This window comes from Corvus brachyrhynchos, unplaced genomic scaffold, assembly GCF_000691975.1.
Source record: "Corvus brachyrhynchos isolate BGI_N302 unplaced genomic scaffold, ASM69197v1 scaffold101, whole genome shotgun sequence".
NCBI classification, from domain to species: domain Eukaryota; kingdom Metazoa; phylum Chordata; class Aves; order Passeriformes; family Corvidae; genus Corvus; species Corvus brachyrhynchos.
Window position 1 is genome coordinate 13,423,604 of NW_008237239.1, and position 21,683 is coordinate 13,445,286.

The 21,683-nt window shown below is 39.2% G+C and overlaps 1 protein-coding gene across 3 annotated transcripts in view; it reads right to left on the minus strand.

Annotated features, from left to right (window-relative positions):
* LPGAT1 (lysophosphatidylglycerol acyltransferase 1) overlaps positions 1-21,683 on the minus strand; it is a 52,594-nt gene that overhangs the window by 16,364 nt on the left and 14,547 nt on the right. For all 3 annotated transcript variants that reach the window (XM_017730012.1, XM_017730013.1, XM_017730014.1), the window contains exons 2-4: positions 9,621-9,739; positions 4,450-4,545; positions 2,092-2,365 (exon numbers count right to left, since the gene is read on the minus strand). In XM_017730012.1, the coding sequence (XP_017585501.1) occupies positions 2,092-2,365; positions 4,450-4,545; positions 9,621-9,739 (489 nt within the window). The remainder of the gene's footprint in view (positions 1-2,091; positions 2,366-4,449; positions 4,546-9,620; positions 9,740-21,683) is intronic.

Below are 21,683 nucleotides of genomic sequence, written 5' to 3' on the forward strand. Positions count from 1 at the left end.
ACAATGGTCACATGAACAGGAGGGAAGCTTGATTTCACTGAGATGGGTTTTCCATGTGATTAAAAAAAAAAAAAGGGAAAGAGAGAAGAGATTAGAAGTAAAAATGTTCACTGACTTGTAAGGCTTCTAACTTTATAATATAACCTTATCAATTTATACAACTGTATTTCATTCAACTGAACATTTTCTAGCATGGCAAGAGAACAATAAAAGCATTCAGAAAGCAATAGATTAGAGGAAGAATCTTTTATACAAGATACAAACCAAGAGCTAAGATTTCATACATCTCTAAAAGGGAAGTTTTACAATGCTAGAAACATTTTTGTGAGCTTAAAAGAAGAGAGGACATAAAATACATCAGTGTCACTATGTACCAAATACTACTTTTTCCTAGCATATAAAATTTACTTTCACTTTTCTTTTTCATCCTTTTTAGTATGCTTTCAAGTCCATTACTATGAAAGAATGACAGCTAAACCCACGCATTTCATTCCTATTTTTTGCCCATTTATCTTTCCTTGAGTAGGATGGACAATATGGTTTCATTTCATTTCTGAGGGAATTCCTTTATTTTACTACCCTGTTAGGTCAACTACTATCAAATGCTCATTTCTCTAGAGTCTGAATCATGCCACTCAAAGTGGAAACAAAAAACCAGGAAGCCAGTTTGATGTTCAGCTAAGTTGACTGCAACCCAAGAATAGGAAAATATAAAATTGGTATTTGACAAGAACTTTTGGTCTCCTTCCAGAACTAGAAGACTTGTAATTAATTTGGGGAACTTCTTACTCTTCATATCTTTTTGAGATGGCAAGAAATAGAACAGAACAGGCCAAGCTTTTCTCCTCAAAAAAATTCAAACTTTTTAACAAGGATCAGGGTATTCAGTTTCTCTCTTTTAAACCTAAAATGTTTTATGACAACAAGAGCTTTCTTCAGCCTTTCTTTTCTGAATGTAGTCTGACAGGAAACACCCTGATGCATTCCACAGCTTGGTTTTTCAGCTCATTTTAAATCCTACCTTTACTTCTCCAACAACATCATCTCAATTTATTTCCTACGTTGACAAGAATAACTTCAGATCTAAAATCTGGAAGCAATTTCTGCATGAGGATTCTTGCTAACCCTGAGATTCGAACTTCAGACAGAAAATAATCCAAAGTCCTCTGCCTATGTGGCTTCATTAGTAAGGATCTTTGTTTCAAATTGCTAAATGATTATCAGAATTTGCCTATGGAAACACCAGCACCACTCATCAGTAAGAAACTACCACAACTCCCCAACCCATTGTTTCTGTAATAAGTAACAGGAATCCACAAGGAAGTTAATTAAGATCTAACCCTGCTCTTGAACATGCCAAGAAGTTAATTTTAAAAACTGAGAGACTAAAGCACCATGTCCCATAACGATAGGCATTATTTATACCCCAGCTATACTCTCCCCTACAGCCCAGGCATCCCAGAACAAAAATGTTGCAGGATTATTCTTATTCCCTCGTAACTCTTCTGACATGACAGCCAAACAATCCTTCAAATCTAGTAATCAGTGATAGTTAACTCCAGCCACAATGGGGACAGGCAACACAAAGATCTGTACAGAAGAGAAGAACTTGAGCTGAACAGAAAGCAGTTCAAGAAGAGGGATAAAGTATAAGCAGTGGATGCAAAGAAACTTTTAAAGCCCAGAATAAAAACATGAACTCAGTGTATTCCAAAAATACTTTTACTATAGTTCCATGCTATCACAAACCAGTGCAAACCATCGATCTTGCTGAAAGGAGTGGATCACCTTCTTGCTCACTCTGGGCGCCTACTCCAGTATCTGCTTCACCATCATGTGAGCCACACCAAGCATTCATGCAGCCATATCACAGACTAAATCAAATTAAAACTAAGGGGATTTTTTTTTGTCTGAAGGTGAAAAATAAAGTTAGCAGAACTAAAACTAAATATGCAAACATTTATATAAAATACAATGGCTCATTATGAATGTATTTGATATTTCAAGAGACCAATTCAACACAATGTTTTTCTTAACTTGAATCTTTGATACTTAACTTTCTTTTTACCCACAGAGTGAAGTGATCTTTACCTTTTCTCACAGTGTCTCCACCTGATGGAGTTCCATTTTCTTGCGGCGCTACAAGCGTTTTCAGAATTACTTGTGTTGCCCCAACTCTTGGCAGGGTGACATGTTTAAGAAATGGCAAGTTGTTTTTCTTTGCAAATGCCTGGCTTGTTTCTCTCCTTTTCCTAAGAAAGCCACCCTCTGGAAATAAAACAATCCATTTCCGATTGCGGCTCCTGTAATACTTTTCTAGATGATCTTTGAGTAACACAAGCTGCTGGTCACGGTGTGCTCTCCCCTGAAAGGATAAAACATTATCTAAATAAAATGAATGCTTTAAGGAGACAACATCAGACATAATTATTTTATTTCTAAGGTTTCTCTCTTTTCAGAGATAAAAATAATCCCCTGAGACAACAAAAAGCAATGTTCTCCTCGGAGTACCTACTGGAGGCCAACAGACCAGGCCTCAGTTGGGTTACCACAGCAGAACCACAGACCTCACTCAAATCTGCACCGCTCCAATGACTCGTTCATGTCTCCTCTTTGATGTATTAGGACGACTTCTTCACTTAAGAACAGTAAGATACATCCTTAATTACTGCAGAAATATCTTCAGGAACAATCTTTTCCCATCTCTGCATGCACCAAGCTACCCAAATTTTCAGAGGAATCTATTCACATTAATTAGCATTTTGGAGTGCTCCAAAGTGACTTTGTCAAATCACTCAAAAGACACAGGAGGGCAAAATTAAAGCTCTCCTCAGCAGAGGTGGTTTTAATTCTCTGAAATGTCAACAAAACTGCCACAAACTTTCCCGTTTGTTGGTTGGCTGGGTTTTTTTGGTCAGAGGAAGGAAGATGGGAAGAGTGTAGATGAATCAAAGACAAGAAGAAACAATACTTTACTGAAGGTGAGTTTTGTGAAAGTGTTTCTCCTAGCTTTTAAGTCTCACCAACTTCCCACGAGAGGGGGAATTGCTCATATTAATGCAATTATAGAACAATATAAAAGTTCCTCAGTTAAGCCAGTCCTTTCTCATCAGACCACAGGACTCCAAGATAGCACAGCAGTTAAGACAAGAGCAGTGAACAGTAACCATCCAAGTATTACTAGGGCCTTTCTAGAGTCAGGCAAAAGACCATTACTCACTCACATGAAGTATTTTGCCACACCCAAAGGCTGACAGCCTAGAAACATTTTATTTTCAATTGGTTTATACTTAGAACCACGATGATGTCATTTTATTTGTGATGTTGTGTGTAGCAACCACCTTACAAAAATGAGGAAAAGCCTTTGTTTGCACAACTCAGCAACTGTTTGGTTTGTAACTGGAATTGCAACCCCACATGCAGAAATTACAACTAACAAACTGATAGTCCTGTGTATCTCAAAATGTGCATCTTGTAAATCCTAACTGCTGGAACAGATTGGTATTTTACAAAGCATCCAAGCTTGTTTCCTTCCATCCTCTCACAACACACAGTGGTGTGCCTCTAGAGACCTTTGTTTTATCTAATTGTGCCTGAGGCTGTCTAACTATGCCTCTAGTGTTAGTGAGAAATCTCACTTTAGCCGTGTTCTGCTGTGATTAAGCATTTCTTTACTTCATTCTGAGTAAATTATCTTCTTCTCTGCAATGTGAAAATTCATTATTTCTCTCTGGCTCTCCACACATTTTTATGTCCAGGCAAAGTAATGAGGAGCGGAATGAAACATGTATGGTGGATATTGCAGTTCATGCTTTTCATTGGCCTCCTGAGTTTCTGCTTTGAGGGTGCAGCTTGACCAACAGCCATCAAACAACAAAAAACCCTACCCAAACTGCATGAAATAATCTGAGGGTCTCACTCATTAGTATTTCAGATGCTGAGCTCAACATTCCTTCCTAACGCTCAAATAATAATTAACCTTCAAGAATCAATTAATTCCTATTTGCATAGGTCCATCACCACTTTAAACTGATCCACTACTATGTCACCATCAAAAGGGACGGTCCTGCCTTTCCTAATTTGGAACTTTGACAGCCACAACAGCGACACAACCAGACAGACACTCTGCATGGCTTCAAGGTCACTAAGGAAAGATGAGAGGTGTGCTCAGAAACAGAGACAAAAAGGACTGCCCATGTATTTTGCTTGTACACCTCTCTCATAATAGGCTCCCATCACAACTGGATTTCATAAGCATTCGTGCTGTGCAAATAATAAAATTAGCTTGGAAAATTAAGCTTTTTCCGAACAAAGACCTCCCAAATATACACTTTACAGCATAGTTATTTCATCGTGCAAACCAACCAGGAGATGAGAAGTAAGTCCTGTAACACCACAGTGTTCCAAATATAAGGATAAATCAAAGCACTATTATGTGTTTCCATTTACCTGTCTTATAAAGAAGTCTCCATGGATTAGAGACACAATGCCAAAGTTTGTATACTTAAAAATATGATCCATCAGCCACATCATCTGACGGACAACCTGAAAAGTAAAAATAAATTAAAAGAGTGAGTGAATATCAGATGCAGAGAATTATGAATATCCTGGTCACATTCTTGTCACTCTCACAACAGCAATAAAACTAGCAAATAGATAGAATAAGGTCCTTTACGCCCCAAAACATAAAGCAGCACAGGTGCTATGTTTCTCCCTCAAGAGTAAGATTAAATAGCTGCCTTTTTGTAATGTAATATACAGTTCTACAATATTAGCCGTGGCAGAGCAGCCACATGTATCCTTGAGAATTTAATTAAACCCTGCTGCTTGTCCCAGGCAAGCAGCACAGTGGGAAGGCAAAAACAGAGGTTGAGCCAATTGATTCACTTGACCATCACTTCTTACAGGACAGTGAAGGCAGACAGTTTACCTGTTCAGTCCTTCGAGATTTAAAATAGGAGACTTACTCCCAACCAAGTAAGTAAGAGAAGGGAAAAGCTTCTTTTCTCACAAGGTCTTTTTCCTCTATCACTTCTACATGTAGTTTTTGAGAGGGGTAGGAAGTGGGTCTCCAAAACTGGAAAATCCAGTGTCCCCTACATGCTCCCAATCTTAGGCTAGTCTACCTTTTCTCTTCCCTGTGTTATGAGGCCACATCAAGACTGATTCAAGCTCAGTGAAACTGAAGTCATGTAACACAGTACTCTTCCATTTACCACTATCAAAAAAGAATATGAAAGACTGTGACATTTCTCTGGTGGTCAGATGATCATTCAAGCACCTTCTGCTTTGCATCTTTCTCACGTATTTTGAGGCAAAGACAAAAAAAAGCAGCCTAAGAAATAAAGATGACATGCTAGTATCTCTTCCTATCTGCCAATGGTATTCCTTACTAGATGCTACACATCCAAAGGACCAAAGGCACACTATGTATTTGTGAGTGACAAAAGAAAAATTAGTTCCTAGATACAATTCCTTACTTGAGACTAACATTGGTGAAATTGTTTATCCTACAGCTATCTCCAGGCCTATGTTAAATAAAAGTGAGGATCTTAAAGCAAAATTCTTCTCTGCAGACATTAACATTCTTTCCATTTCAGTAAATTAAAAAGCTTTATGGAGGAAAAAACAAGAAGGAAAAGGTGTGCCCTAAGGACAAGAGTTTAAAAAAGCATCACTGAGAGGTGTTACTGCTCTCCAAGGCACTACAATGAGCTCATGCCCACGCATCACCCAAAGGTGACAGGCTGGGGGAGGGAGCCACATCCTTTGATAAAAACACCACCAAAATTTCACTAATGATGATTTAGCCTGCAGCAGTACTCAGGCCTGCCAGTGTTCATCTACTACTTCGGCACTTTGACATCTGCTGTTCTATTATATCAAGCAGAAGCTGAACCAACATAATCTTATTTTACTGGAGGAGATAAGCAAGCTTAATACTCTGCTTTGCTGGAAAGAAAACGTGTCTTTCGAGGAGTCAGCACTGGTTCCAGATGTTCTATGGCAATCGTGGATGAGGAACTCCTGCCCAGCAACGCTAGTGCTTCTCCCCTACCATACCACATGTTACTGTCTTTTTCTTTAGATGATGGTAGGTCTATCCTGCAAGTTGATCACTGCTCTTCGGAGTCTGAAGTCCATCTCACCTTGTTTTAGGTGACACAGGGCTTCTAACTAGCATCCCTGGGCTCCCTCAGTCTTTCCTGAGAAGGAGTGATGAAATTTTGTCAAAGGTAAGTGTGACATGCAAATTATAACTAAGACACACACAGGTTGCTGCGTGTGGGCTACAAAGAGACAAACTTCAGAGTTCAGTGATCATAAATCTATCTGCAAGCCCAGGCAATGGTAGGAAGTACAAAGAGAAAGTATTTTTATGTATGGATTAATATATACACACACTAATATATCAAATCAAAAAGCAGTTCAAAGAATAGGACACAGTTATTTTGTTTGCAATCAAAAGGCAAACGAGATTAATGGATAATCATTTTATTCTGCTACCAAGGGCAGAGTAGAGGACACTGCAAAATTTTGTTGGTAACTCTTCTATTTAGTGACTCCTCTATTTAGTATCCTCAGGAATGAAACAACACTTATGAGATGAGCCTCTTATCACTTGCATTTGAAGGAGGTTTAAACAAAGACACTCAGAAGTGTTTTGAACACAAATTCATAGTTGTTAACGGATTCAAAGAACTTTTGGATGCCACTTCAGGTCCTTTTTCCTTCGTGCTTCGTGGTTAACTAAGTTCAGAAGCTAGAAAAAGCTTTTACCAACTATACAAAAAATAATCTAGGTGCCTCCTATTACACAGGCCCACTTTCATTTCAGTCTACACAGATTTCACAACGCAACCTGGATAGACTGACTTTCATCTTTCAAGTGTCTCTAACTTAACAATGAAACATGTCTTGAAATCTACAAGCTGCACTTTTTTCTCCACTGCACCCTTCCTGGCACTGCTTTCTGTTCCGAATCAGAAAAAAACCCCACATTTATCAGTCCTAATCCAGTCAGAAAGCAGCAATAGCAGCATTTTCACCTACTTCTTTTTGTGAAACACATAACCTTCAATATTTATGAGACCACAACTTAGTTAATTTTTTTAACACTTCCTTTCACAAAGAAATTGGAGCAATTTCTCAAACTTTATAAAAAGTGTAATTAGGTCACTTCTGGTTCACCTGAAACTTTGCTGTTTGGCTTATATTATCATATAACGTATTAATCAAACAATGCCAATCCAGTCCTAAAATTCTAATTTTCAGCTAACGTTCCACTTTTCTAGTAAGAGATCACTTTTTTCTTATTCATGTAAGTTAATCTAAAAAACCAGAAATATCTCAGCACATGTATTTCATCTTACTGCTTGGTGAGATTCGATTTACTTAAAACAGACAGGCTACACTATCACTGGTATGTAAGTATTTATAGAATGCTAGAAAAAAATACCATGATGGTTCCTGACATGACCCTTGGGAAACACTGTCAAGTTGCAAAACTGTCTCATGAGTTTACCTCACTATACAGAAAAACCCAGAACTTTAAATTGAATGCTCCTGGTGTCTTAAATGAACATTTCTTTTTTTTAAAAGCAGCATTAAGTGCTTGCAGATTACATCTGGTTTTGGTCTGTACTGGCTGGCAAAAGCAAGCGAAAGACATTTGGGACTGGCACAGGATTAACCCTCCTTAACAAAAAAAAAATCATTATTGAAAATCACTATTTTGCTGACAGATAAGTATCAAGCTTGTGAAGGACTCCATGTTAAGTTTACACTGGATTTAAGGAAAGCTGACTAATTTAAGCACTTGCATACTGTATAATGATTATTTCTGGACAGGTAGGTTTATTTTTTTTCCTCCAATACTTACTTTCACAGTCACTCTAAGTAATGACAAGTCTCTTATCTTTAGAAATATGAAGCATGCTATTTAAAAGCACCTGATTCAGCAAGTTCTAGCAAGGATAAACTATCCTGATCTTCTTCATTATTTTCAGCCACTTGTACTACTCCTGCTGTATTTTAAGCATGTATTGAAGCTCACATTGTTTTATTTCTTTATTGGCTGAAAACAAAGCCAATTAGGCTCTGGACATGCACACTGCAAGAGCAATTACCACAACTACTTAAGGGAAAAAATAGTGATTTTAAGGACGTTCTGCTTTTCTGAAAACATGCAAACCTAGTAATTTCTGTGGTGAAGACCGCGATCTCAATGCCTTCCTCCATTTTTAGCATCTCCTACAGTCACTGAAACTTACTCTGTCTTGACTGAAACTTTCAAACTATGGGGTCAAATGGATAAATATTATTTAGATTTATATATATATACTAGTGATCATGATCATATGCCATACATATCAACAGGACTACACCCTCACAGCCGTATCTTTATCACAAGATTGTCCTATGCACTATTTTGATGAAGGGAATCAAAGAGTTTATTCTCTCATTCTACTCCTTTGCATACAGCACAGAACACCACAGAGATCCAATTCTCTCAATTCCAAAAGAAACAAAAGCAATTAAAAGTACTTTTAAAACAATCTGCTCTAGGCTAGAGTAGAAAGAAAGAAAGGAAGGAGTCTGCTCCATCTTGAATGGCATTTTCATACTTTGTGAGGTTGGGTTGTTTGAAAGGTTTTTTTGTTGTTTTTTCTTAAACAGCTCTGCTGTCATAAGAAAGATCTGGAAAACTTTCTACAAAATGGTACATCACTGATGAAGGTAAGTGTATACTTAACTATATTAATTTGCACTAAGAAAAACAGTGCTAGTTAAAAATTGTGCAGATGCAACAAAAAGCTCTTCTTGTTTCCTTGTTTCTTCACCAGATGATGATGAAGGAAGGCAACACTAAGACACTTCAAGAAAGAAGACAACACTAAGACACATGCAGCTGATGCATTTTTTCAGCTTGACAGGTATGCTTCCCACTCTTTGTAGCCTAATCTTGCACACATCCCCTTCTACCTAATTTGTATATAAATACGATCTCCTGTTTAGATTCTATACTCTGGTGTTCACTCCTTAGATATGAATTTTCTGAACAGTAATGCATGAAAAAATTAACCTTAGTTACACTTCTCACCAAGAAATGCTTAAGGGTTTGTGAAATAAGAGCTCATGCAATTTTGACCTTTGCTAGGTAGCTTAACTTTGGCATGCCCTCACTCCTACCAAAATCCCATCCACAGCGTGCTCTAACTTTGAGAAAAATTCCATGCTGGAATAAAGTCATAACCAAGAAGCCAGACCTGTGTTGGTCTGAGCAAAGTTGGCATGAGTTGCACAAGGGCATGAGGTAAGAGGAAGGAGTCAAGTCCATGATTACATGCAAGGAGATCTGCTTCCCTCTGCGTTAACCTCAACTGGATGCACAGCGACTCAGCCCACATCTGACCTTCTCCAAAGACAACATTCAGGGTCTGTACCTGCTCCAAGCTACTGGCTGTCATGTTGGACCAAATCCAAACAAAAACCTCCCTAGGGAGATAATCTGGTGGGTTAACACCCCAAAGTGAGCCATTAGGGCCACACATGGATGCGAGCAGTCCCGAGGGAACACGGCACACACAGCAGCACCCCACGCCCCGGGTGTAGCCTACCGTGCCTTTATCCTGAAGGCACATCATCAGAGTGCAGACGTCACCCGTCGCTTGGTGGTTCACCAGCACCATGGCTTCATCTTCTGACACTGCTTTAACGTCATCACCCCATTCCACTACTATTAAAAAAAAACCAAAAAGGTAAATTAAACAGTGAGCACAGGGAAATCTTTCTATCAACAAAACAAAACGACCCCACACCCAGACTATTATCATAAAGAAACCTACATGCTACATGTCAATTTAAATTGGTACATAGCATAAGGCAGGAATATTAGCAAGACCATTTTTCCAAGCAGGGGGTATCCAGCTTAGTTCTAAATTGCATGCACAGAATAAGAACAAAACAAAAATACTCTACCAGAACATGTGCACAGAGATTGATCTCTTTGTGTCATTACACCATTCTATATTTAGGGTCTGAAAATTACATAAGCTTTTTGACCCAGCTTTCATATCTCACCCCACTAGATTAAAAAGAAAATGATATTGTCAACAGTGGGTTTTTCTAGCTGGGTTTGTTTGAGGTTTTTAAAACCTAGCAAGTTTTTTTCATTTCTACACTCACTATTATTATTCTACTCCAGTAAAAGCAAAACAAAAAGATCTGTATTTGGATCATTAGGTTTAAAATGCTACGTTAAACAAGCTCATTCATTCAAATCTAAACAAGTTAGCTATAGGCAAGAAAGTGGGTTCAGAAAATGCTGCTCAGATGACAGAAACTATTAGTCACTCTTTTGCAGACCAGAGACCAGATGCTCCAGCAGCAAGAATGATGTCAGAAGGAAGATACAGTTAGTTGTTTATCATCCAGCATTTACACTATCAAAACCATGCTGAGATAAGGAAGAGGGGTTAAAATTGGTAATTCCATCATCACCAAGTAACTACGTGGAGAAAGAGAAGACTGCCTCCCAAAGAACCCAGGATGGAAAACTAGGAAATGCGTGCTGTAAATTAAAGACCAGGCTGTGTCTAATGCTGCTATTGGGATAAAGAGTTTGTCTTTCTTCAATGAAAGGGATGGACACTGCAGTGCAGGGTAAAGGGAAAGGATGGACAGGCAGAGGAGCTCTATTAAGTTCCAAAAAGAAAAATAAGAGGCATTGCCTGTGCATGTAGGACATAACTATTTTTCTGTGTTTGTTCAGTACCTTAAGTGGTTCTTACTGGCTATTATTTTCAGTTCTGACAACAAAGGAAGTATTTCACCTGCACTACTGACTCTTTTGTACTGTTAGCAGTTCTTTAGGCAGTGAAAAACTCTCAGAACAGGACAATTATTTTACTACAATCTGTCTTTTAATAGATGGTTTAACTGATGCAAAGGTAATAGCCTACACACTGAAGACAAGAAGCAATAACCCATGCATAGCTTCCCTGTCCTTGAAGAAAGCAATTAGCATCACACTTTTGAAAACTGCCACTTTATTACTTTCTAACAGCTCCCAAATTAGTACTGAATTGAGACTTGAACACAAAGCAAAAAAATAAAATGCTGTATTTGCTCACAAGTAGATAAAATCAGACTAGAGATATGAAGGTGAAGAGGACTATTCATTCCATAATGTTCCATATCTTTTCCTTTCCCTGGGAAAGCTAAGCAGAGATCTCTTCTTATTCTTCCCACCATGAACTTGGAAGATCCCCTTTATCCCTCCTCCTCATTATGTGCAAATTCCCTCTAATGTCCTCTCTAACCCCATGGAAGTTGGAAAATGCTTGGCCATGGCAGTCATAGTTGACTGTGCACCTTCCTTATCAAGTATTTCATGTATCTTACTATGGCAGTAACCCACAGAGCAGGAAACCAAGATGAAATGAGAATTGTTTTAAAGGGAAATGAATCAACCACGTACCAACTTCAAAATTATTACTTCAGTGTTTCTATTAAGCAGCCAATATACAAAAGCCAGAGAAAATAAACACATTCCTTTACTATAGATATTTCCCTGGAACATAGCAATTAAATAATAATAATTTAAACCGTAGAACAACGTAGAACAGTTTTGAAGAAACTCTTCAAAAATGATTCAGAGATCTAACTTTACATTGGCTCATGACTGGAAAATACAAGCCGTGAGAAGCAGCACACAAGTGAAAACAACAAAAGAGGAGAACTTACGAAGCTTAATTTGCTATAAAAAAGTACACTTTTAACATACTAGGTGACAACTAATGTCTGACTTTGAAACTTTCAGATAGGCCCCAGTCAAAGAAACACAGGTAAAAAAGCTTCTCTGGTTGCCTATTTTACCCACTGCTGTTGAATACAAGAGGGTATAAAACAAACAAACAGCTTACAATGCACTAACAGGTTTCAGCTGAGAAGTAAGAAAAAGGTGGGCTCTGTGATCCCACTCCAAATGTAAGGTGAAGAAATCTGAAGTTCGATTTAATTCTTCAACTGGTTTACTCAATTCATTTTACCTATCAACCAGCCAGGCTAACAGCTCAACTTGTGCCACTCAGCTGACAGGTAGTGGGTTATTAAATCCCAGGGTATCAGCTAGCCTTCCTCTAGCTTCTTTCCCCTCTGTCATTCCTCCTCAAGGCAAGCAGGCTGTCTCTTGTGCTTAATAACGCTTTATGGTCAATTGATTGACCTGATTATCAAGGAGAAAAGAATCACTTTGTGCAAGTCCTTCACAGAGCTTTTCTAGATTGAAAAGAGAACAGCAAACCACGGGAGTGCAGAGAAAAACTAATGCCATTACTACAGTTTTTTAAAGAAGAATAAAACAAATCCTCAGGTCTCTTAAAATTATAAGTTCACAGTGTCCCTTTAAATTCAGTGGGGGGGATAAACGCTTGTCTTCAATTTTCTCCCCACACTGAAATTTTCCAAAGAAGAACATTTGGCTTTAAGAAATAGTTGCACTATTATAATCCTCCACTGCAGTTGGAAACACTGAAATCAAAACCTCAGCTGCATGGCAGCAGAACCAAAACCACTGCTTTGCTCCACTGTAAGAAGACAGAAAACAGCTCAAAGACAAGTATTTGGTTAGATTTGGTTAGAAAGTTATATTTCTGCAAATGCAGTTTAACATAGTAAAATAACACAAAGGGAGAAAAGAGCAGGAACCATTTTAATGTGGCAAGACAGATGTGACTTAGCTTCACAAGACTTCACTTGTGACTTTGGGTTGTGAACAAAAGGCCTCTCCAGGAAAGGATGAAGACAAATTTACTTGCAATTACATGAACCCTAAGACAGAAATATTTATTCCTCTCTCATAACAAGAAGTCCAAGATGTAGAACATCAAGAAAATATTTCATCTAATGAGCTGCAGACATGGCTTTTTATGAGCTAATCTTTGCAGAGCTTAAAGAAGAAATCAAAAGTAATAAAGTTTTTTCCATATTTTTACTGAACTATTACTAGCTGTTGAGAGCTCTCAGAACACTTGGCTACTTTGCAATCATGTCCTTAATGTAACCGTGTGCATGCAAGTGATGCTATGAATAAATATTCAAGCACTTTAATTACAGTATAGCACTAGGCTGAGCAAAGTACTACTAACCTAACTAAAAATTCAGTAATTTATAGTTTTGAATATACCTGGAAGAATGGCAGTCTCCTGATCTGTGCAACTGCCCAGCCATTAATATGAACAACTTCATTTTACATACTGTATTTTAAAACCTTAAAAATGGTCTGAAATTTTCACCATCTCTTCTTTGTTACAGTCAGCAGTTTCACTACAGTGTGTGCCCTAAGAATTGGCATAGATCTTTTTGGCATCATAACAACTTAAGTCCTAATTTATTCTTTCAAAAGGCACTGAGTTTTAAAAGACTGACTTTTTATGGCAAGGTCTGGGAAGTGACCTTAAGCATTCTAATCACAAATATTGAAACACATATCACCTAAAGTTACAGTATATGTAATTGATTTGGATATCCACTTTATTTGCTAATTAGACTTGAGTCCACACAATATTCACAACTTTCTCTAGAAACTGGGAGAAGTTAAGAACTTGCACTCCAGAACTTTCCACAAGATGACAGAATGGGTCAGGTTGGAAGGCAGCACAGTGGCTCATTGGGTCCAACCTTCCTGCTCAGGTCATCCAAGAGCACGTGGCACAGCATTGCACCCTGACAGTTCTGCAATATCTCCAGTGAGAGAGACTCCACAACCTCTTTGGGCAACCTGTTCCACTGCTTGGTCACCCACACAGTAAAGAAGCTCTTCCTCATGTTCAGGTGGAACTTCCTGTGCATCAGTTTCTGCCCATTGTCCTTGTACTGTTGCTTGACACCACTGAGCAGAGCCTGGTCCATCTTCTGACATCTCCCTTCAGATATCTAAACAGATTGATGAGGTTCCCTCTCAGTCACCTCTCTCATTCTTTCCTCCTAAGAAAGATGCTCCATCATCTCTGTAGCCCCTCACTGGAGCAGCTCCAGTAGCTCCATGTCTCTTTTGCACTGAGGAGCCCAGACCTGGACACAGCACTCCAGATGTGGCCTCACTAGAGCAGAATTGAGGGGCAGGATGACCTCCCTCAACCTGCTGCCAATGCTCTTCCTAATGCACCCCAGGACACCGCTGGCCTTCTTGGCACAAGGGCACTGCTGGCTCAGGGACAGCTTGTTGTCCACCAGGACCTCCAGGTCCCTCTCTGCAGAGCTGCTTTCCACCTCCCAGACTGCTGCTGGTGCATGGGGTTATTCCTCCCCAGGTGCAGGACCCTGCCTTTTTAGAGCCATCCATAGCTTATTTTCCCTTCTGATCACTTGCAATCACTTGCATCCATGCCAAAAGACTGGCAACTCTTGGAACTGAACAGAACCACCTTTAGTCAATCGCTTGGAAACCTTCAGCAGCAAATAAAGAGCATTACTGAGGAACAGCCTTCCTCAAAAGCCACCCTGCTTTCTAGCAGAAAGAATGTTATTGTTAGGTGTTCAGCAGTGACTAACGCCTGACAACCAGGTTTCTATGCTTTAAGCATTTCCCCTCTTACTCAAGCATTTATGTCTGGCAAGTTGCAATCCTGCTTTACTGTTATTCACAAATGACTTGTCAAAGCACGTTTCAGCTGGAGTAGCCATGTAGAGTTGTTCAACTCATTTGTCTCTCCTTTATAGATGGGATTCTTTGATAGCAGGCATTACAAAATCCCAGAAGTGACGCCAGAGGTTAAATACTACTTAGATGTTTTTCACCCTTCACAAAAAGGTTAAAGGTATTTATCTCCAGGAATTGGTTGCCTACAGTGAAAAAAAAGGAAAACAAACAATGGACTAAGCTAATTATCATACAGTTAGTCTTTTACATTTATTAAGAATGTATTTTAGGGTCAGAATGTATTCCAAAACACCTACATAAAATCAGACATGTACTACTGGAAAAACAGCTCTTGCTATCCCACCCATTCCTTCCAAAATTCCTACTGCCAAGGAAGACCTCATGTCTTGCTTTTAATAACACACAAGATGTACAGATGATGAATAAAAATAGAGCACAGAAAAGGAGGTAAAAAACACACATACAATATCACATCTCATTAAACACGGCTTTGCTTAACATACTATCCTTTTTCTATTAAAGAATGTACCCTTCCTAACAAAAGTATTGTTGATTTCAATACGTATCTTTAGGTTGTAAACATGTAGTTTCAAACCATATTTTGATAACAAAAAGAACATCCTTTACAAGTAACTCAATTCAGAATTTTATGATGATGACAGGAAAAACCTGCCAGTGCAGGTCCGTTTATTTCCATTAAGAAAAACTGACAATAGAAAATTCAGAGTAGGAGCAGCAGCTGGGGAAGGGAAGGCTGCAAATAAAGGGAGGTTGTTCCTACAATATATTTTAATAAACCCAGGTTGGGCTTAAGATGTCCCAGTCACGATCTTCGTTTTTCTGCAACAAACCATTCTGCACACCTCTACACTTCATTGTAGGACACAATACAAATTTTCTTTTTGCTTTCAGTTCTTCTTAGCTTCCATCCTCTCCTTCTGCAGTTCAAAGTCAGATCTGCTTTGTGGACAAGAGCACTAGCAGTCACAACATTTATTCCCTAAGTCAACCCACCCTCTTACTTCAATTAACCAACAGTCAGAAGTGTTAAAAACAGGAGACAATTACAACAGAGATGCCCTGGCTCCGTCACCTTCCTAACCAACCCAGGAGCCATGTTTTACCTAAAGCACAGCAGTTCCTTTTGGAAACAGGCTCTAGCAATGACTGCTTTTGAAGACTGACTTAGTTTTCCTTGAGTGCACATTCAAGACCTCATGGGTACAGTTTACTTGAGTTCTATAGTTCACTGGCACAAGAGATGATGCCTGTGGCTGAAAAGAGGGCTCCTTTTACCCATATGTGAATGAGAATGAATAATCAGCAAAACCTTAGCTCACCTTCAAGGAAGCAAACTTCTGGCTGACCTAAGTACTGGCAATACCATTTCAAGAGCTTCAGCACTTTGCAGTTGTACCAGGCAAGCAGTTTATATGATGAGAAAACTTTTAAAATTAACAGATATTATCACAATACACAAGCTATGATCACAGCAGATATTTAAGGAAGAGTTCCGATATATCTCAAATATTACAAGAACATGTCTTGCATGAAACACACCCTCCACATTTTCTGGAGGTCTCAGTTATTTTATGCCGCTCCCACAACACTGCTTGAAATGTACAGGCACCCAAGTCCCACAGCTCATAGTTTTGATCATCCAAATTGGAAGCTCAGCTGTAGATGGTGGTTCCTGCTCCCAAGGAGTAGCACAAGTCACAGTGTTTGTAGCCACACAGGTAAATGGGAACTCTGAGACGTGAAGATTGCCATTGATGTCAGCTTTCATGACTACAGTGGTAATGAACTGTAGCAGCTGAGAAGGAACCCCGCTGTTTTGCTGCTTCTATTCTTAGAAAAGCAACTGCAAGACTGAAGAAGGAGATGGAGTGCTGAAATCCTTTTGAAGTACCTCGCGCTCATGAGTCAGAGCACTCGCAGAAGGAGGGAGCTGAACAGCACATTCCTCCCCGGTGACAGATAAAATATATTAACCACCCAGAGGAACATCAGTGCATTCATGAGCTAATATCCTAATGCTCTAATACCTTACATATTGCACATGTTATAATGGCCAGGAAAAAAAAAATACTTTGTTTGAAGTCTAGAAGGGGAAGCAAAACAGTGGGGTAGTCTGGCAATTTTTTCTCACCATTAAAGAACACTTCAAAATAAAACATCAGAACAAGTAAAGGTTATTAAGGGATACTGCAATCAAATGCTCAGGCCTAGAAGTTGAAAATTATCCTGACAAGTTTTAAAGTATGCACACAAAAAATTACCTAGTTAGTAGCACATCGTCACCAAGGTCCTAAAAAGGCAGGTGAACCTGAGCCAAGAGTGAACACACTCCAGATTAACTGCCACCACTTCAGTTTATGTGCAAAGCTGACATCCTGTACCATTTGGGTCATTCCTAGTTACAGTGTGGAAAGAAATAATGTCAACCTATGCTCAAAAATGTCTATTTCATTTTATTTATGAAATAAAGACTAAATTTACAGGACTGTCTTCAAGATTACCATAAACCAAAAAAGGTATGTAAGCTAAAGATGAACTTTTGCCTTTTCCTGGTCAAAAGCTTCTAAACACTGGGGATGACCAAAAGGTTGTAATGTCATAAGTGACAGAAGCAAAGAAACATATTGTCATAAAACAAACATCAAAGAGATTCTGAATAGAAGGATCTCAGCTAAGTTGTTATGTAGAGCAAAGACAAGATTTGCAGCTTACTAAAACTGCCCAATTTTACACAGGAAGAAACATCATTTGACAATCACTGACCACAAAATCTATCATATGAAAAAAATCTGCCATGGAATTTTGGTCCAGAGATGTTTTAATCCTCCTTAAAGCGGGAGTACAGATTTTAAAAGACAACCAAGACATATAGGTTTTTTTTTTACCACTATGCACTTTGTGATTCAAGTCCAAGGTCAGAGACAAGGATGGAAACACCACAGGCAATCTCTCATCACAGAGGTCAGCACTTGCTTAACTAGACCTGTTGTCAGACAAGGCTGTGGGTCCTGCATTTCAGTCTCTTTATCCACAAGAATAATTTTTATAAGTGAAGAAGGGTTCTCACCAATTAAGCACATGACTTTAAATACTGAATGCACATAATACTTTTCCATTGTTTTAAAATGCAAGAGTCAAACTCTCAGGGTTTCACCTGTAACACTGATGTTTACTTTTAACAAGAGGCAAATGTGATGTTGGACTACCCTAAGTTGATATCTGTAAAGTCCTTTTCAGTGTACTGTACACTGAAACCACAGTAATTTAACTATGGTTACAATGCAAAACGTATCCTAATCTCAAAGAAAACTGTATCTGTAATGCTGCTTTATGAAAAACAGCCTGGCTTTTCTAGAATTAAGAAGAAAAGTTGCACTGAAAGCAGCAATTCTGGAATACAACACCACAACATTTCAAGCATGCTTTTAGCAAAAGGTTAAGTACTACAGAAGAGCGAGAGAGGAGGAAGGAGTATTGGTTTTCTCTGGTAAAAAAACATACCAGTGCAGCTGGGTAAGGAAAATATGCTACAAATACAAAGGTTCCTATTATTGTTACCCTTATCACCCTTTCAAGCAAATAACAGTTGGCTGAGGCTCTATATTTTTAATAACTTGAACCCAGCAGGTTGCTACAGTACTTTACCCATACTCATCGTGCCCCATCACTACTGCTGTGCCACTAACAAAGCGGGAACCGAGCTGATGAACAGGGTCTGACTCAGCAAACACCAACAGGCAGGAATAAAAGTGCTACAGCACTTTTGTCATTATTTTCCCTTTAAAAACTACCAGTATCTTAAAAAAAAAATACCCATCTGCTGCATGAGCTGGAGAACTTGTTCCCTCCTGGATTCAAGTCAGAAAATACCAAATGACTTCATGCTCAGTATATAAAGTGAGGAGAAGAGGGAAGAAGTGGGATGTTTGGAGTGATGGTGCTTGTGTTCCCAAGCAAACACTGCGTGTGATGGAGCCCTGCTTTCCCAGGGATGGCTGAACACCTACCTGCCTGCCATGGGAAGTGGTGAAAGACTTCCTTGTTTTGCTTTGCTTGTGGGCCCAGCTCTTGCTTTCCCTATTAAACTGCCTTTGCTTCAACCCATGGGTTTTCTCACTTTTACACAATCAATTCTCTCCCAGATCCTGCTGGCGGGGGAGCGACCAGGCAGCTGTGTGGGGCTTGGGTGGCTGGGGTTAAACCATGACAGGCCAACAAAGAGTCACTGAGATGATTAAGGGACCAGAGCATCTTTCACAGGAGAGGCTGAGGGAGCTGGGAATGTTCAGCCTGGAGAAGAAAAGGCTTCAGATGGAAAATCGCACCCATGTGTCAGTACCTGATAAGGGCACAGAGAGAGGTGTGAACATGACTTAGCCAGACTCTTCCCTGAAGTATCCAGTGACAGGTTGAGAGGTAACAGGGACAAATAAAAAAACCACAGGATATCCCACATCAACATAAGGCAAAAAAACCCCCAACAACCAAACCACCAAACATTTGTACTATAGTATGTTTCTGGGTTGCACAATGAGGTTGTGAAATGTCCATCCTTGGAGCTATTCAAACCCTGACAGGACATGAACCTGTGCAACCTGTTCTAACTGACCTTGCTTTGAGCAGGGGGTTCAGCTATATGATCCTCAGAAGTCCTTTCCAACCTAAACAACTCTAACAGCTTGATACCAGGAGGAAAAACACAGTGTTAACAGAATTCTCTCTTAGTGGATATGTTCAACTACAACAAAACCTACAGCTTCATCCTGCAGCATGAGAAAGAACAGCCTTTATAATCACAAAGCACACGCTGCAAATACAAACTGGTAAGGTTTTTCTGTCTTACTGCTGCAGAACTGCAGCAAAGACATAAATCTGAAAGATAGTTCAAACCTTAATATGAAAGAAGCAGAGTATGATTCATCTGGGATCATCAAACTTGGGCAAAAAAGTGGGACCAACCCAGAAGCTTGAGGCAATGCATTTTAGCCACAATAAGCCATTGTGTTCACTGCTAGGAAGTCTTGATACTTTCATCTGAAGATCTTTATTTAGATATTTATATCTTTAGCTATATTATGGAAAAGTAAACTCCTCTATTGAGCCTGTTTTGTCTGCATGACAAACACAACACATGTAAGCAGCTACATTGAAACTGAGCTACTTTAAGTTACTCAAACACCAAGATATTCAAATTACTACTTAATACTCAGATACAGCTACTGACACCTACTTAAACACAAAACTTAAGAGTAAAAAACAAGTAAACAGAGGACCCCAACATGTAAAGTGGGAAGGCCTCAATTATTACCTTTATCTATGATATTTATCTAAAATAGTTTCCTAAGTTGCTCTTATACTTGAGAAGCAGAAAAAGAGTCACTGCAACATCATGGGAGCATCTGTGCTGGTGGAAAAAAAAAATAGGAGGGGCAAGCCAGCACAATCAGGGCTATCAAAAGATGGCATGATGGGGCAGCAAGCACCAGTTGAACCAGGATGAATCCTTACAGAATTGTGGTTTGCTACACTGGAAGACCTGCTGGGCAAGTCTGGTTGGCCCAACAAGAAAAGCACAATCAGTTCGAGTCACCCGGGCTACCTTCAAAATTGCTGTGAATTTCTTTTTGAAACAAACCTGTTAGGCATGTTGTGGTCTCTGGAGCACAGCAAGTGTAGAGTTTTGTTCTTTTAAAGAACATGTTTAGAACATGCTAAAAACCTGCAACCTCCCCACTCTGTTTCTGTAAGCTTATGTACAAGAGAAAGCAAAACATCCTCGGTATAAAATTTTTGTAGCCATGTGTCACAGAGACTACAGAGCCACTATTTAGGCAGGGACAGGGTGACAGCTGCTTAATTTTTAGTGAGCTTTGGATTTTTTTGGGGAAAGAAAATCAAAGAAAAATATTTCTCCCTAAGACAGCAGTTTGAAAGCACAGCCTGTCACAGTTAAAGTACTGCATCCTGCAATAACCTGAGCTGTCTTTGCAGAATCAACCGACTAGACAGCAGAAATTACCCAGAGGCAGTATCAAAAACTACAATACCACTACTAGTTTCCTTCTGAGTCACCAGCAATGGTATGCACTACTAATGTTGCTTGTCTTTCCAGATGTGAAATTCCCCACAATGCCAAAAAGACTCATTCATTAACTCAACTGTTAAGGTGGCTCAAGAAGTACAGCTAACATATCATATAGCCTTAAAAAGCTAATAGATACAGGACTAAAGCAGTCAGACAAAATCCAATCTCCAGAGGAGACAATGCCCAGAAAACAGAGCCAGGTTTTTGGCCCTAGAGTGAAGGGAAACATTTCAGACTGTGTCATCAACACCAAAAAACAGTATATCCAAACCAACTGGGTGAAAAATCCCATTAGGAGAATGGTCTATGCAGAACAAATGACTTGTGAAATTGTAGGCCTGTTTCTTACAGACAGAAAACTCTCTCTTTCAAAGTGGGGAAAGGCTGAAACCTGCTTTGCAGCCTCAGCTGTTCACTCTGATAATCCTGATGTAAACTAGTCAGCCTAGAACAAGCTGGCCAAAACTAATAATCAACAAGTCACCATACAGGAACACAGCACTCCCACAGCTCCCATTCAACTGTTGAGCTGCTTCTGCAGAGGTGCATGCTGCAGGACTCTGTTAGGGATCAAATCATCTTCTTTATATGGCAGAAATAGGGTCTGCATTATGTAATCCAGAATAATATAAATAATGGGGAAAAAGATTCACTGAAAAACATGCACCCACAGGGTGAAAGCAAGGCTTTAAATAATTGGGGAAAATCTGTAATGCTGTTTCAAGAAGAAAATAAGACACGAGCAGAGTCTGATGGCCATAAAGAAATAAAGATAAGAAAAATCTACTATCACTGTATATTCACTGATAACTGTTGAGCTGTTCAAAATCAAATCCTGATAAAGACTGCATAAAATTTTCATTGTTACTTAAGAGGGAGCAAGCTCTATCACTAAAAAGTTCTGCAAAAACT